Below are 16,842 nucleotides of genomic sequence, written 5' to 3'. Positions count from 1 at the left end.
GGTAAAAGTAATTTCCCCTGTGTTGACCTTGGTGCTTCTGTTTGTTTGCTTCTTATGTTAGTATATATATAGAGGGTGTCCCGGCTAACTTAAGCCGGAGTTCAAAAATATGCGAATGCCACGTGTATATATATATATATATATATATATATATATATATATATATATATATATATATATATATACATGTAGCTGAAGCGGAACAGTATTTACAATTTATTTACAGGGAAGCTAACGGAGGCCAAAATGGCGACGCTATATCAAGCCGGCACACACGTCGTCTTCGTCCTCCTCAGTGCAGCCACACTGTGGCGGCTGTTCCGTAGCATCACCCCCGGCTGTAGAAGCACCGTGCCGGTGCTTTATCTACACATACACGTGGTGAAAGGTGTGTGGTATGGTTTTAGTCTCGCCACGTGAACGATGTCACTTGCAGCTGATGATGACGCTGAGAGGTCGGCGGGGATGATTTCATACGTCACATCAGTCACTTGTCGCACCACACGGTAAGGGCCATTGTAGCGCGACAGCAGCTTTTCGGAAAGGCCCACACGTCGAATGGCTGACCAGAGAAGCACCAGAGAACCCGGAGAAAAGTGCACGTCGCGATGGTGGCAATTATAGCGTCTCTGATGCTCCTGTGAGGCCTCGAGACGGGTGCGGGCGAGCTGGCGTGCGTGGTCGGTGTGTGCGATCGCGTCGCGGGCGTATTCAGTGGCTGAACGTGTGGCCGAGGGCAGCAAAGTGTCCAAGGGCATTGCGGTTTCTCGGCCATATAGGAGGTAGAATGGCGAATAGCCGGCGGTGTCGTGACGCGATGAATTATACGCGAACGTCAAATATGGTAAGTGAAGATCCCAGTCGTGGTGGTCGGTCGCAACATACTTTGAAAGCATGTCGGTGATGGTCCGGTTGAGGCGCTCCGTGAGGCCGTTGGAATGTGGGTGGTAGGACGTGCTGAACTTGTGCTTTGTCGACCAGGAGCGGAGGAGCTCCTCGACGACTGCCGACAGAAAGCTGCGGCCACGGTCGTGTGAGTAATTGGCGCGGAGCTCCGTGCGCTAAAATGATGTCATACAGAAGAAAGTCGGCAACGTCAGTAGCACAACTTGTCGGGAGGGCTCTGGTGATTGCGTACCGCGTTGCATAATCAGTAGCGACGGCGACCCATCTATGTCCGGAGCCCGAGAGAGGAAATGGTCCAAGAAGGTCTAGACCAACACGGAAAAAGGGTTCGGGTGGGATATCTATCGGCTGGAGACATCTAGCTGGAGGTGTGGTGGTCTTCTTCCGGCGCTGACAGGGCTCACAAGCGGCAACGTAGCGCCTCACGGAGCGTGCGAGACCCGGCCAAAAGAATCGACGTCGTACACGGTCGTATGTGCGCAAGACGCCCAAGTGTCCAGCCAAGGGAGCGTCGTGAAGTTGCTGAAGGACAGTCGAACGCAGGTGCGATGGAATTACGAGCAGAAGGTCAAGGCCATGTGGATCAAAATTGCGGCGGTATAATGCCCCATCCTTAAGGAGAAACATCCGGAGAGAGGCGTCGCCAGGAGTTGACTCCAGACGGTCGACGAGGGCTCGTAATGAAGGATCGCGGCGTTGCTCGTTGCCGATTTGAAGCAACTGGGACACAGAGAAAACGCAAGCGATGGCGTCCGCATCAGCCGGTTCTTCGGCGGGGTGGCGGGACAAACAATCGGCATCCTGGTGCAAGCGTCCCGTCTTATATACCACAGAATATTCTTGCGGGCGTAACGCCCAGCGAGCGAGTCGTCCCGTGGGGTCCTTGAGCGAGGATAGCCAGCAGAGAGCGTGGTGATCAGTGATGACACAGAAGGGGCGTCCGTACAAGTATGGACGAAACTTCGCAACAGCCCACACAAGAGCGAGGCACTCGCGCTCTGTGATTGAATAATTGCGCTCGGCGGGTGATAGAAGTCGGCTGGCATAGGCTATAACGCGATCATGTCCACGCTGGCGTTGTGCTAACACTGCTCCTATGCCGTGACCACTGGCATCAGTTCGAACTTTCGTTGAGGCACACGGGTCAAAGGGGGCCAAAATTGGAGGCGTGGTAAGGAGAGTAGTCAGCTGCGAAAAATACGCGGCGTGGTCAGGACCCCAAGAAAAAGGGGCGTCTTTTTTCAAGAGGTCGGTAAGGGGACGTACGATGGTCGCAAAATCCTTCACAAAGCGTCGGAAATAAGAGCACAGCCCTGCGAAGCTACGAACGTCCTTCGCAGACTTGGGAACAGGAAAATTCGTAACGGCGCGAATTTTGTCCGGATCGGGTCGCACGCCTCTGGCGTCCACGAGGTGTCCAAGGACGGCGATTTGGCGGCGAGCGAAGTGACATTTTGACGCGTTCAACTGGAGACCGGCGCGGCGGAACACGTCAAGAATCGCTGAAAGACAGTCTAGATGCGTGTCGAATGTGGGCGAATAAGCGATGACGTCGTCCAGATAGCACAAACAGGTGGACCACTTGAACCCCTGAAGCAGAGTCCATCATTCGCTCGAAGGTGGCGGGCGCGTTACAGAGACCGAAAGGCATCACCTTGAAACTGATAAAGGCCGTCAGGGGTAACAAATGCAGTGTTCTCTCGGTCAATGTCGTCGACGGATATTTGCCAGTAGCCGGACCGTAAGTCGATAGCAAAAAAATAGGTGGCACCGTACAGGCAATCTAGAGCGTCATCAATATGTGGCAAAGGGTACACATGCTTTTTTGTGATTTTGTTCAGGTGGCGATAACCTACACAAAAGCGCCACGTTCCATCCTTCTTCTTGACAAGTACCACGGGAGACGCCCAGGGACTACAGGAAGGCTCGATAATGTCCTTTTCAGGCATCTTTTTGACTTCCTGTTGGGTAACAACTCGTGCCGATGCAGAAACACGATATGGACGTCGGTGAATAGGGTTCGCATCGCCAGTATTTATGCGATGGGTCACGACGGATGTTTGACCTAAGGGTCGATTGTCAAAGTCAAGAATGTCACGATAGCCTTCAAGAACGCGGCAAAGAGCTTCAGATTGAGCAGGTGTAAGGTCAGAGGAAACCATCTTCTCAATGTCGACGTCAGTGCCGTGCGATGACGTCACGGTATGGGCTGAGCTGTAACGATCTTCCACTTTGAATGGCTCGACCTCATCATCCTGCAAAGCGCTAATTATAGCCAAGGAGATCCCCTGAGGCAGAACTTGCGCGGTTAGCGCGAAATTGACAAGGGGAAGGCAGGTGCGGTTGCCAGTAATTTTCAGCACAGTGTGCGGCACTGTAACACCATGTGTAAGCATAACGGCCGGAATAGGTGCGGCCGCGTAATTGCCGTCATGTACAGCTGGTGAAGACAACAAGTCGACGTGTGTCACAGAGTGGGGCGGTAGGCAAATGAAATCCATGAAGCTCAAATGGCTTGGAGGCGGGTCCACAGGGTCGGCAAGAAGAGGCAAGTCAAGGCGAAGTGAGCCGGCCGAACAGTCAATGAGGGCAGAATGATTGGCAAGAAAATCCAGACCGAGAATGAGTTCGTGAGGGCAATGCTCGATGACGGTGAAGAGAACGACGGTGTGTCTCTCAGCAATGGTGAGTCGGGCAGAACACATGCCAACAATAGCGACAGCCCCTCCGTCGGCTACTTGTTCAACTCGGTTCGGGGCAGGCGTCAGAACTTTCTTGAGCCGACGGCGAAGAGCAGCACTCATAATTGACACATGCGCCGCGCTGTCCATCAACGCGCACACAGGAACATTGTCAACGAGAACGTCCAAAAGGTTCTTGTTCGTGGATATGGTGAATGGAGGATTTCGTGCCAATGTCGTGATTTCAGCTTCACCTCCAGAAGCTGCACTGTCTAGTTTTCCGGTCGGGGGTGCGGCGAGTAGGTCGGAGAAGGAGCACGGCGTGACGGGGGCGAGTGAGATTGGCGGCGGGAGGGAGAAGGCGAGCGGGAGTAGCGGGGTCGTGTCAAAGGTGTCGCAGGGTCAGATGATGGGGGGGGGGGGGGGCATAGAAGGAGCGAAGGAAAAGGACGCGCTAGAGGGGCGAGGGTGGTAATCAGGAAAATAGCGTGTCGGAGAAGTCCAGCAGCTGCGGCAGTGGCGAGCGACATGTCCAATGCGTCGGCAGTTAAAACAGATCGGCTTGTCGTCCACGGTTCGCCATTCGGAGGGGTTGCGCTGTCCATAAGAGGAGTAAGAAGAGCGGGGTGGTGACGTGCGGGGAGAAAGAGGTTCCTAGCGTACGGAACGAATGGATTGCAGGCCGACGTTGGACAACTCTTGACAGACGACGGCCTGGATCAAGGAGATTGTCACTGGAGAATGATCTGGTAACGGGAGTGAAGGGGCCGCAGGTTGTGCCGCTTCGACCTCACGACGAATGATGCGGGTCAAGTTGTCACACCGCAACGGCTGGTGGAAGAGGTCGTCGCAGGATGACGTAGCAGCTGTGTTGGGAAGTCGCGTGATGTGCTGGGACACCCGGCGGCTTTTAGCATGCTCGAGACGGCGGCACTCCTTGAGGATGGTATCGATGCTGGTGACGTTAAATGACCAATAAATTGAACGCGTCGTCAGCAATGCCTTTGAGGACGTGATTAACGTTATCGTCCTCAGACATGTCCGGGTCAGCCTTGGCACAAAGGGCCAAGACCTCGAGAATGTACGACACGTAGGACTCGGTCGACGTCTGTACACGTGTGGCAAGGGCTTTTTTGGCATTGACTTGTCGACCAAACGGATTGCCAAAAAGGTCGCGGAGCTTGTCTTCGAAGAGATCCCAGCTCGAGATCTCCTCTTCGTGAGTCTGGAACCACGCCAGTGGAGCTCCGTCGAGGTAGAAAAGAACGTTGGCAAGCATAATAGTCGCACCCCACCTGTGACTGGTGCTGACACGTTCGTATAAGCGGATCCAGTCGTCAACATCAGGACTGCCGACCCCGTTGAAAACACCATGATCCCGAGGTCGGGAGGCGGCGACGTAGGTCGGGGCTGCAGGCGGAGACGCTTGCGTAGATGAAGTGCCGCCGGCCGGAGCCGAAGTTGCAGTGTCGCCGTTGCGACCGCTACAAAGCTGCATTACGGATACGGGGAACGCCCACCTCCACCAAATTAATATTACGTGTAGCTGAAGCCGAATACTATTTACAATTTATTTACATGGAAGCCAACGGGGGCCAAAATGGCGACGCTATATCAAGCCGGCACACACGTCGTCCGTCGTCTTCGTCCTCCTCAGTGCAGCCACACTGTGGCGGCTGTTCCGTAGCAACATATATATATATATATATATATATATATATATATATATATATATATATATATATATATATATATATATATATATATATATATATATATATATGCAGTAATTTATCTTGTATCGGGCGTTTAAGAAGCCATACGAAATGCAGGCAGATGTATATATACAGAAAAAGCAAAGCAAACATGTAATTCTACGTTTCAGCTGGTGTACCGCCTTTATCAAGAGGGGGATTACAAGCACAGAGAGTTCAATTTACATATATTCTGCTTAAGAGTATGGTATATGGGCACAGCTTGCAGCAGCGAGAGAGAACAAAAAAGACGCTAAAAGCATGTGCATATACATTTCCGTACAAAAGCACCAAAGGCAGTATAAATGGCTTATACTAGCCGCCACGCTGACGCACCGGCACGGTGATAAACTTGGTACGAGACGTAACGTGAAAGCTGTCTATAAATACGTGGGCTGCAAGTCGGTGCACTGGGTGCATCCTCATTCACTAGTGTGCAGACTAATCAGCCAAATCGAATAGCTTTATTATCATGCCAACGCCGGACTCTAGCCAAACCATCTGCGCATGCGCGCATCGCGAGGAGATGTGTTTAATGGTCTGAACGCAGCAAAGGGCCGGTGCGACGCCATTTTTTTCCGCGTTTGTTACCGCTGAGAGATAAAGATCTCACCTGTTCAGCGGGATAGGCTTGGAGCAGTTTCCTGATTCGAGTGTTGTACTGCTCTTGAAAGTGCAGCCTGGCGAAATCGACGCATTCGTCGAAGACTCTTGGCCGCTCGTCCACCAGAATATTCTTGAGTTCTTCCAGCAAGACGACCTGAAACGGAGTAGCACAGCTGCTCATAGCATGGAGTCCGTTAGCACGACTTCGCAATTAATTCGTGGCCGCGGTGTTTGCATAGTGGTAACGTAATGCTTAGGCGAGGTGAAGAAAACCGTGCATCTAGATATTGTTACTCTTCACAAACAAGGCCATGGAAACGCTTCCGGAGCCGTCCTCCCAACGCTTCGCCTGATGTAATCTAGATGTGGCGTTGGGAAGGCAATGGGTCAAACAGCTCTCCATATCTGATGTCAGTGTCATATTTGATCTGCAAAGCTTAGGTGAAGCGCGTGACGAGATTTTTCAGCCGAGTGCAAATTCACGGTCCGAACTTGTCAGGTGTGTGCGCGCACATAAGGTACAACCGCGCTTCAATGCACAGTATACGGCGTCTGGCACAAATTGAGGAGGCCAAGCAGCGTACGCAGCAGTCTGCGGAGACCGTAGTCGATTGCCTCACATCTGAGAGTAAGACAGGGGTGCCCGTATTTATAAGTAAATTTCGGGACAACTGCAAGACATGCCTGTCCTCAGGGGACATTCAACGCTCGACTATATAGGGCGTACCCGAACATCGCGTGTCCAACGGCAGCGTACTCGGAAGTAGAATGAGCCAGCGAGGGTCCGATGTGATTCTTTCAAAAGACTAACCTAAGGAGAGAGTAGTCATAACTAATTGTCCCGTTTTCTGGGCGATGAGCTTTTCGCGAAGGCAAGATCCCGTCACAGAAACATCAAGTGTTACAAATGGGCGGAACAGTGCTCACCACCACTCTGTAAAGCAGACCCCGACTGCACGCGACAGTACTCTTATTCACAGTGAGCCAAGTGAAAAAAGCAGTTGCGACAGTTTTCTCATTTTCTTTGAAGCGCCTACACACAACAGCCCTGAAGGGTGTGCAGCCATAAAATGACGGGAGGGACAGTGCTTCTCCTTATCCCCGAGCCGCCTTCAGTTGTCGATACGACTGCGAAGACGAACCACAGGCGTCCGAGCATTGCGAGTCCTCTCTTTCGCGAACACGGACAACTGTGTGTGCAAAAGGGTTAGCAAGGAAGATGGGCACGAGGAAGTTTGTTTCTGGAGGATCTGCATGTCTAGAGACAGTGTCGAGCAGCAAAGAGACATAATTTGTAACAAAATGAACGTTGTAGGGAATAACGAATCAGACTGACTCCCATTCGCCTTCTTTGATTTCTTTCTTCTCCGCCTTCCTTTATTTTCTACAACTTGGGCGTCTTCAATTCCCAAGGTGCATGCATGCTGCTCGTGTATTCCGAGAGTGCTCGCATGTGTCCAGTATTTGGAGACGCTTAAAGAGCTCATTCCTCATGAAGACTCCCTGAAGGGGAGGTATCCTCAGGAGATCCGACTGATGTAACAAAGCAAGAGCGTAAAATATTGTTCATGTTGTCAAATAAAAAAAATTGAATGTAACTAGAATACAAAAGAGCGCCGCACATAGTAAACATGTGCGCTGTATACTTTTGTGAGATGCTAAGATTGAATATATTTCCAGGACAGATGGCGCAATGACAGGTTGTCACAAAGGCTGCGACATTGAAAACTATGTCACGCCACTTGCGATAGGAAATAGCTTACGCCGAATTTGACGTGTACTAGTGCAGCCCGCGTGACCACATGAAATAAACAATGCTTTACCTTTTGACTCAGTGGCAACGTCTGTAGCCTATCGGGCAGAAAATTGGGATCTCTGAAAAAAAATCCGAGCCGTGATGGCGTTAGAAAACAAGCCAGAAATTTTGATTGCTCACACACGTCGTCACCAATATGGGGGATTTTTTTTTCTGTTTCTTTTCTTGCACTGATGTCCCGAAATAAATGTATATTCAGTTATGTTTATATATAGTCCAGTGCAAAAGCCAAGCGTAACGTGATCAGAGCCTTGCTTAACCACCGAGTGCCCCGAAACACGACCTGTTTGAAGGATCGAGAAGAATCAGGTCAAGGCCTAAATATTTCCGGCAGCTGCGCTAATAAAGATGGCACACACATACAGCTCTAAGCAATCTCACAGGTAGGAATCGCGTGCCCTGGTGCACGTAGCAATGTATTTAAGCCCTTTGTTTCTAACAAAAAGAGAATTCCAGAGGAATATGCCTTGCGGGGTCCCGAAGTCCCACATATATAGGCGTCAGAAAAACCGCCGACCGGTGGAGGCGTTGCTCTTTAAAAAATCTCGCATGGTATTTAATAATAATAATATTTGGGGTTTTACGTGCCAAAACCACTTTCTGATTATGAGGCACGCCGTAGTGGAAGACTCCGGAAATTTTGACCACCTGGGGTTCTTTAACTCGCATGGTATTTCACTGCATCTCAAAAAAACATACTATTCAAGGCGACTGGAGGTCATTAGAAACGCAATGGAATATCTATGACGTCATTTATAAGTGCCAAGTAAAACATGCTCAAAACATTTACTGCCATATAGCGTAAAGTCATTGTATATACGCTCTAATTAGAGCTGCTGACACTTCGTTCATTTCCTTACTATACACTTGAGCACCGTTATTTACATTCTCGTTTTGATGAAAGTCAATTATTCTTCTGATTCCCTAAATACAAATTATTAATTATTTAATTAATTAACTTATTTATTTACATTTCCGCAGAGACGCCAAAGCGCCTGATGCTGTCGGGTTGGGGAAGGCGTCAAGACCACATTCCCCAATTTATTTAATTCCAGAGGCTGGATTCTTATTTATTTCGTTTATATGCCGACCAAATTTCCTCGCCTTACGGATTAGCTTTCCGAAGGAGCTAACAGAGTGTAGCGAACACGAATTTTACGCCCCTATCCGACGCAATCCTCGGGCGTTTCACTCACCTCAAGTACTCGACGGCATTCACAGCACTCATCTTGAACAGACCTTCGAACTCATCGCGTGCCCACTGAAAAGACAAAACATTTATTCGTTTAATTTCAGTTCTTTTTTTTTCATTTTATTTCATTCTCTGAGTCTTTCTTTTCCAGTGAGTTGTCATAACGACCCAGATGAGCTGGAAAACGCACGCTCGAGGCGTCCGCGCAAAATGTAGACAAAAATTATTTAATGTAACCATCACTAGGCTGCATGGCGATATTGCATCGTCAAGACGTTTTTTTCCCTGTGCGTGTGGAAAGGGACTCTGTGCACTCCTTTTCATGGTAACCCCGCGCGTACAAAGCACATTGTATTTTCTTTTATTTGTTCTTTTCCTACTTGGGGCTCCTAATTAAGACAAACACATCGATATCGTGCAAGGTTCAGCGAGCTGCAGTAGGCGACAGGCCACGAAACGTGCCTCGCGTAAAGCGAACGAGGCTGCGCATGATTATAGTAAGGAGCGAGACGGACCTGCAGCGTGTGCTCGATTGTGTAGGGAAAGTTCTTGATGGTGCAGACGGGCACGGACGTCTCGGGCGGGTCCAGGGAGCACGAGTAGGACTCGGTCATGTGAGGAACCACGACCTGAACGTTGCCCTTCGTGCCCGTCATGCCCGACTCGAGCAGCGGTTTGCAGAACCACACGCATCGCTGGTCGATGTACAGGCCTGCGCGACACGTATACTATTGTTCGACAACCTGAGATGTTGTCGTCGTCGATTACTGGCAGCGTGTCGTCAATGACCCGAAATGAGAGTGAGCGCACCAGTGGTCCTGAAACATAAATAATTGGCTTAATGAACTTTGTGATAGCTGTCGCGAAAGTTCCCACAGGATGGCCCTTTATGCACTCGACATAAAGTGCTGCGGCGGGCTGTGGACGCTGGCGCAGAGAGAGAGAGATTTAGTTACAGAAAGGCAGAGAGGTCGGCCTGAGCTATAACTTGCTCTGGCCTGCTACTCTACACTGGGGAAAAGGGACGGGGAGGGAAAGAGCTGATGAATGATGGTGGTATAAGGAAGAGATGCGTATATACAAATTCACAGTTGTGGCATCTCTGAAGCCGTGCGTCCAGCCCAGTGGCTTGGAGAAAAGCTATAGCGGCACTTGTTACCAGGGGTCACGGACTTAGCGAGTCACTGCTCAAACTCCGTTGCAAGGTCGTCGAGGCAAGCTTTACCGCTGAGTACGTCGAATGAGAGTTGCGAGTCGACGGGATATCGACATGATATGTGAAATGAGTGCGACTGCTGGGGTATCGCGAAGTGCGCGAGGGTGAGGTGGAGGTCACGGAGGTGTCGTATAAGGCACGTTTGACTTGCGGCATCGAAAAGTGAGTTGATTACTGAAGTATATTTGACTATAATTGTCACGAGTCAGCCACTTTATATCCGCGGCCTATAACTTGTTTCCTACTATACTGCTCCGTGGCTGGTCATTCTCTTAAGCTCCGTCATCGAAGCATGCACTTATTTAGCGGGTTATTGCCACGCTATTCTTTCTGAGTCTATGAAACGAAATGGCTTATCCATCATTGCTGGAATTTGCTGGAACAACTATGTCGAATGCCAACTTTTCTCTACTGCCCACCGACTGAGCCAAGTTTGCTAAGCTCGCTGCGCAAATCTATTGTCTTAACACTCATGCGTTTAAAAACGTGGCCCTGCATATCAAATGTAGAGTCAATAGCGGCCTTAGCCTTGGTATGAATTTATTATATAGCAGGAGAGTAATCTACCTTTCTTATCCGAAAGCACCGCACTGAGGTTGTTGTGCGTAATATATGCCGCCTACCATCCTTCACAGGCACTACACTCACAGGCACGCCTAGTTTGCATTCTTCTCATCCCTATCTCATTCCTGCGCTGTGAATTTGCCCCATAAATCCCCAACCATAGCCCGGTCACCTACTCGGACGGTCAGTTTGGCAGCAGCGACTGTTATACCAACTCGATTAAATCAAGAATAAATCGTGACGACACATTTTCGCAGCTTCTCCATGTTGGATACGACTTCATCGCAATCCGCATTAACGAGTCGTATACAGTATACTAATGGGCGGCCACTCACGTGCGTCCAGGTTGTCCAGTGCGTTGGCCACGCCGTCCAGGGATTCAAAGAAGTGGTCGTTGTAGACGCTCTCTGTATCTGTACCGACTCTGTCCTCGTGAACCCTGATGTTGATTTCTGGATTCATTCGGGCCACAGCTTCCGCGGCGGTGGCTGACTTCATGCGCTGCGTTGAGACGTACGGTAAACAAACAAACAAAGATCAGCTAAAAGCAAGCTGTACAGTTAGCGCCTGCACAGCAGGCGAAGCATAAAGCAAAAGTAACAACACATAGAATAAGACATTTTCATCCGTGGTATACCGGCCCGTCATTTACGCTATACGTAGCAACCTCACGATCACGGCGTTCGCTTTTCCACAACTTTTGCTGCGTATTTCTCTGCACGTTGCTTTACCTGTAGTGTTGTGTACTTATCGATTTTTTTTCCCTACAGGCAAAGTGCAATAACCACCATCTGGACCCTTAGCCGCTATGGCTAGTCACGGCAGCATGGACGTAAATCCGGCAAAATAACTGCGAACTACGAAACATGCACGACTACAATTGCACACATCACATGAAGTGTAACCATCTTTCATACATGCGAAAATGCACATATATACATGATTACACACACATGATATCATCATATTATTACATGACATGATTATGGCATGATTGCTCACATAGATGGTTAATATAATAACAATAATAATATAATAATTATAATACATAATATAATATATATAATTGAAATATTATATAATTATAATGTTATATCACTATAATAACATATATAATAATAATAACGATAAACTAATGCACACGCACACACTCAAGAACAAGCTACAACGGATAGATGTATGTGAAGCTCGAACATGTTTTTACGTCTGTGTGTTACGTTATATTAGCAGCTTTATATGTTGTGGACCGAGCTGTATTAAACGGCATGCAGTGAAATAAGATAATGTGAAGCGTGCGAAAGCAGTAGTTAATAAAAATACTGCAAGAACGCGCCTGTTGTGCCAGAAACGCATCGTAATAAGTAGCTGGGGCCCCATTCCAATTTTCCGACAGAAAATAAAGAAACAAAAACACACACACTTTAAACGCAGAAATTCTGTTATGAGACAACCGCTGTACGAATATGGAGAAATTTTGTTGCATTTAAGAGATAAAGTTAGATGATAACTGGTTCAGGAAGCACAATTTCAATTTATGACTTTACATGCTCTAAACAAATTGCCCACAATGGGTTAGGTAAAAAAAATATACAAGCACAAATTTTACAGACCTATAACCCTGCACCAAGAAGAGACAGCGCAGCACTTCTGTAAATTGCATCTGTTGGGGCATTTAGAGCGGGCAAATTTGACATATGAAATCATAGTGCAAGTGAAAATGTTACATTGTTTACAAGCGCCTAGCGAAAGTCGTTGTCAAAAATAGAGGTGCTGTTCAGAAACGTGAATCATGCATCTTATTTGTCCGCTTGAGTTCTTTACATTTAAACTATGGTCCTCTCAGGTGGTCATTAACGCATCGTACCGTCTGTTCTATGAGCTTCCTGCCATAGGGCAATGGCAGGTCATACGACACTGCCTCTTCCCAATCAACGAGATGGTTTCCATGTCTCTTGGAACGGCCACACGCAGTTTTACGACACGGGACCGGTTTGCCAACCTACACAGATTGCTAAGTTTATGCGGTGCAGGAAGAAAAAGACCACCCTCGCGCTGCAGATAAACTTAGCAAACTGTGTCGGTTGAGAAACCGAAACGATTGTCTCGTACACCCCAATGGAACGAAGACGGCCTACGCACACCGATGTCATCGGACCGAAACAGGAACTGCCTGTTGAGATTGGATCTCTCGATGACGTCCATGTCTGTGATGTGAATGCAGCCGTCGGCCGCCCCAACGCCCATCATGGCGAAGTTCTTGAGTAGCTCGCAGCCGATGGCCCCGGCCCCGACCTGCGCATGTTACGGACGCATCGATCCTGATATAAGTGATTTTACTTTGCAAGTTGCGCCATGACAATTTTGCTGCTTTAGCTTATTTTCCATTCATTAAACAGACTTCCGCTTTGTTGAGCAATATCAATGCACCCTAGCGGTTTATCTGCTTCCTGCTAATTGTGACGTTATTTTCTACAGTATAGCCTTCCCAGTCGTTTCTCAGTGGACTTAAAGAAAGTACTATTTAGAAAGTTATGGTGACTTAGGGAGTGTTCACTATGTAAATGCCGTGGCACTTATTAGCGCTTTTCCAGCAATGGTTACGTCCGTCCGTACGTACGTACGTACGTCCAGAAGCTCAATTGTTGTATTATGATTGTGTTTTTTGTTGCATTTGCCTTTCCTGCTCGGGCCTATATAGTGCTGCCGTATTGCACAAATTGAATCAATGATACTCTTCAAGCTCATTTGACAGTGGCCTGCTGCACGCGCAGTTGACAGATACATTTCTATCACACGGTGCGTTTGTCGTCGAATACATGCACCGTGGAAAATTAAGTGATATATCAGGAAGTCGGGTAATCACTGAAGCGCGAGCACAAATTCTATTGTGGCGTCAAAACGTGTCATCCTAGCACGTACTAACTTTTGATTTTTGTTCGTATCATTCTTTTTTTGTCGTGAGAACATCATCTCACTGGCCTTTGCGTTTTGCTGTTATTAGAAGCAATACGAAAATCGATCTAAAATTGTTCCAAACAATACCAATGGAAGCGAATTGATGTGATCTGCAAGTTAGGTACACGAATTATTCCATTCAATCTGCTCGAAGATATTAATTCGCTCGTACGAAGCACGAATTGCGGAAATTCCCCCCGAGCCGATTCTCACCACGAAATACGTCTGTGCCATCAGTAGGTCTTGAACTTGGGTACCGAACACACGGGCCTGCCCGGCGTACCGCGTCTGCTCCTGCAGAAGGAAACAGAGGTAAAAGAAAATGGAAATATAGTACGTCGTTTATCTGTTACATCAAACATATCTAAATGAAAAGATCAGCAGACTGAAGCAAGGTGACAAACTTTCTGGCGAATACGACACCCCGACAGTATTGCCACGCCGCAGCCTCCGAAATATTCGCACAGATGTAGCCGCTCTCAGAATCTGCGTGACGCAAACAACTTCGCAGGAAGTGCTAAGCGCGAATGTTGCGCGAACATCGCGAGATAGCGCAGTGGTTATACTGCGTCCCCTTTCCAATCGCACATTGCTGCAGGTAGATAGGTTCTATTTCCGGGCATTACTATTTGTCCGGCGGTGAGGCCAAAGCTGAGAATCAGCAGGTGCCCAAATTGACAGCAATTTTCGTTCGTATATGCGTTTTTTTTTTTCGATTGGTCGGCCGCCTTAATTCGTGTATATGTCCAGCACCAGGATTGGCTGAATTTTTCTCTTACGAACCATTCTAGCACTGAACGCTTTCTGTGAATACGAGTCCAGCTAGAGGATTGTCGTCTGACGGCGATGCTGTACGACGATGGTGCAACGGAAGGACCAGGTGCCCAAAACACCGTTTCGAGCTTTTAAATGTAATCGCCAGCAAAAGTGAAAAAGAAATTATGAATATTCAACGCGCATATTGAATCTATGTGAAAGGAAGCTTTCGTGAAGCGGGTAGTTAGGCGTTAAAGCACTGTTCATCTTCTGCGACACGTTCAGCAGCATAACAATTACGTTCTTGCCCGGCAAACCGCAAGGACTTGAAACACGCACTGACGCGACCGCGGTCATACACTGTCTGCGAGATCGACCCACTTTGCTATGACACTGCATCCAAGATCGGCTTATTTTACTCGGCGATATACCAATTAAGCAGACCCGTCGAACCTCAAAAAAGAAGGCATAGAAAGCTGCGCTTTAACAAATGTACGCTTGACGGGGTGTAATTATTGTACTGGAGATACGTAGAAACCGCTTCCTGTTTTTGCTTTGACCTGCGTAATTCCGTAAAGAAAAGTGCCAGCCGCCGACACATCTGTAGGGTTAGTGAAATTGAGGCTACACGTAGGCGGATTCGTTATATGAGTGCTGTAGTTGTGTTACATAGCTATTCGGTGAGACGTCGACGACAACAACAATGTCGTCGTCGTCGTCCGCAGCACCAGCAGCCGTGGTCATTAAAATCCGGGAGAGCTCGCTAAGAACGGTTCGCTTCAAGAGAAAGAAAAAAAAAAGACAGCAAATTTGTGCGGCCATGCAGAATCACAGCGCAATTTCCAGCGAAGCTGTTTCATTCGAGCAGTCGCAATAAGAATTTATCTAGCCTGTAATTAAATCACACACTTTATAGAGGTTTTTCACATATTAGTCACCAATTTGCAACATTTCCCACATATAATGTTTTCGAGCATTTCTTTATGTAGCCAAGACCGCGCTTCACCTTCGGACGTTTAGCTTCGCAAATGATGTCTGTCTAAAAAGTAACTGAACTGAAGTGATCAACAAGTTATTTCTGTGCCAAATGGCAAACTCTTTGGTATCGCCTTCAAACTAATCCCTCTTCAGTCCAATACTATTTTTCATCCTTCTTTGTTACGCTTCTGTGCATCGCTGGAAGGATTCATTTGGGATGTTCCGCAGCTTCGTAGTTATGGCCCTCTCGATCACCTCCACGCCTTCAAAACGGTTTCCTAGGTAATTCCCTTGAGCTTGGAGAACAAAAAGTAACAGGGGGAAGTTCGGGTGAACATAGGTTGGTAGTTTTAGGATGGCAATGTTTCACTTGGGCAGAAAGTGCCGGATGCTGAAGGCATTGAGACTCGGTGCATTGCCTTGATGCAGCAACCAGAATTTGTCCCGCCACAACTCCCGTCTCTTCTCGCACTCTGAGCGAAGCAAACGCTGCAAAATCTATTTGCGAACTTGCTCACTCATCATCTGGCCATGTGGCAAGAGCTAACTGTTGGCGATGCATCTGACATTGAAAAACGCTAACAGCTTGACTTGGAGTGCCTTGATTCTTCGGCCTCGCGCGGAGACAGCGGAGACTTCCACTGACATCTCTGGCACTTGGATTCTGGGTCGTACTAAAAAAAATTCACACCTCATCACCGGTAATGACTAGAAAAAGCAACTGTCGTTCAGTTTGAAAATGGTGCGATGATATTCAGACATGTTCACGCGGAGCTAGCTCTGACCCGAATTCACCAGCCGCGACACCATCCTTACACAGATTTCTTGCATGCCCAAATCTTCAGTGATCGCGCTCCAAATGCTGTCCTTTCGCATGTTCAACTGCTTGGCTATCATTCGAACAGTCACCTGCCGATCAGCACACAGCATCTGTCTTACACGGTCAACGTTATCGTCATTCCTGCTTGTTGACGGTCTCCGGCTTCTTGAGTCATCTTCCACGTCCTCGCTCACCTCTCGGAACCTTTTGTGTCACTCAAACGCAGGTGCGCGTCCCGTGACGTCATCTTCATATACCCGTCGAGGCATTTGGAGTGCTTCTGAGGGAGTTTTCCCCCAAACAAACAAGAAATTTCAGGTTATTTCGTTGCTCCTTACTCACAGTTGATTCCCCAGTTTTTCAGCTGACCGGATTGCAAAGAAAATAGTAAAAACAATACCTATGATTAAGAAATGTCAATGGCTCCAGAAAGCTGAGATTACGGTCACACACTAGCAAGACATCCTATTATTGGACAAAATCATAAGCTTTTCTATATTTCGCTCATAGCTCACACAGCAGGCTCAGTCCCGTGACCTCGTATAAGTCTCCTCTCCGCCACCCCTCCCCCCCTCCCCACGCCCGACGCCTCATTCTC

At 48.1% G+C, this 16,842-nt stretch overlaps 1 protein-coding gene across 1 annotated transcript in view; it reads right to left on the bottom strand.

Moving 5' to 3' along the window:
* The window catches only part of LOC142578334 (ubiquitin-like modifier-activating enzyme 1), a 111,875-nt gene that overhangs the window by 13,593 nt on the left and 81,440 nt on the right, over positions 1 to 16,842 (bottom strand). The window contains exons 12-18 of the mRNA XM_075687732.1: positions 13,904 to 13,981; positions 12,875 to 13,027; positions 11,071 to 11,236; positions 9,471 to 9,667; positions 8,960 to 9,024; positions 7,771 to 7,822; positions 5,955 to 6,101 (exon numbers count right to left, since the gene is read on the bottom strand). Of these exons, the coding sequence (XP_075543847.1) occupies positions 5,955 to 6,101; positions 7,771 to 7,822; positions 8,960 to 9,024; positions 9,471 to 9,667; positions 11,071 to 11,236; positions 12,875 to 13,027; positions 13,904 to 13,981 (858 nt within the window). The remainder of the gene's footprint in view (positions 1 to 5,954; positions 6,102 to 7,770; positions 7,823 to 8,959; positions 9,025 to 9,470; positions 9,668 to 11,070; positions 11,237 to 12,874; positions 13,028 to 13,903; positions 13,982 to 16,842) is intronic.

The sequence above is a fragment of the Dermacentor variabilis genome, chromosome 4, assembly GCF_050947875.1.
Source record: "Dermacentor variabilis isolate Ectoservices chromosome 4, ASM5094787v1, whole genome shotgun sequence".
Lineage (NCBI taxonomy): Eukaryota > Metazoa > Arthropoda > Arachnida > Ixodida > Ixodidae > Dermacentor > Dermacentor variabilis.
Note: the sequence above shows the minus strand (reverse complement) of the source record. Positions and strands in the feature narration are given on the sequence as shown.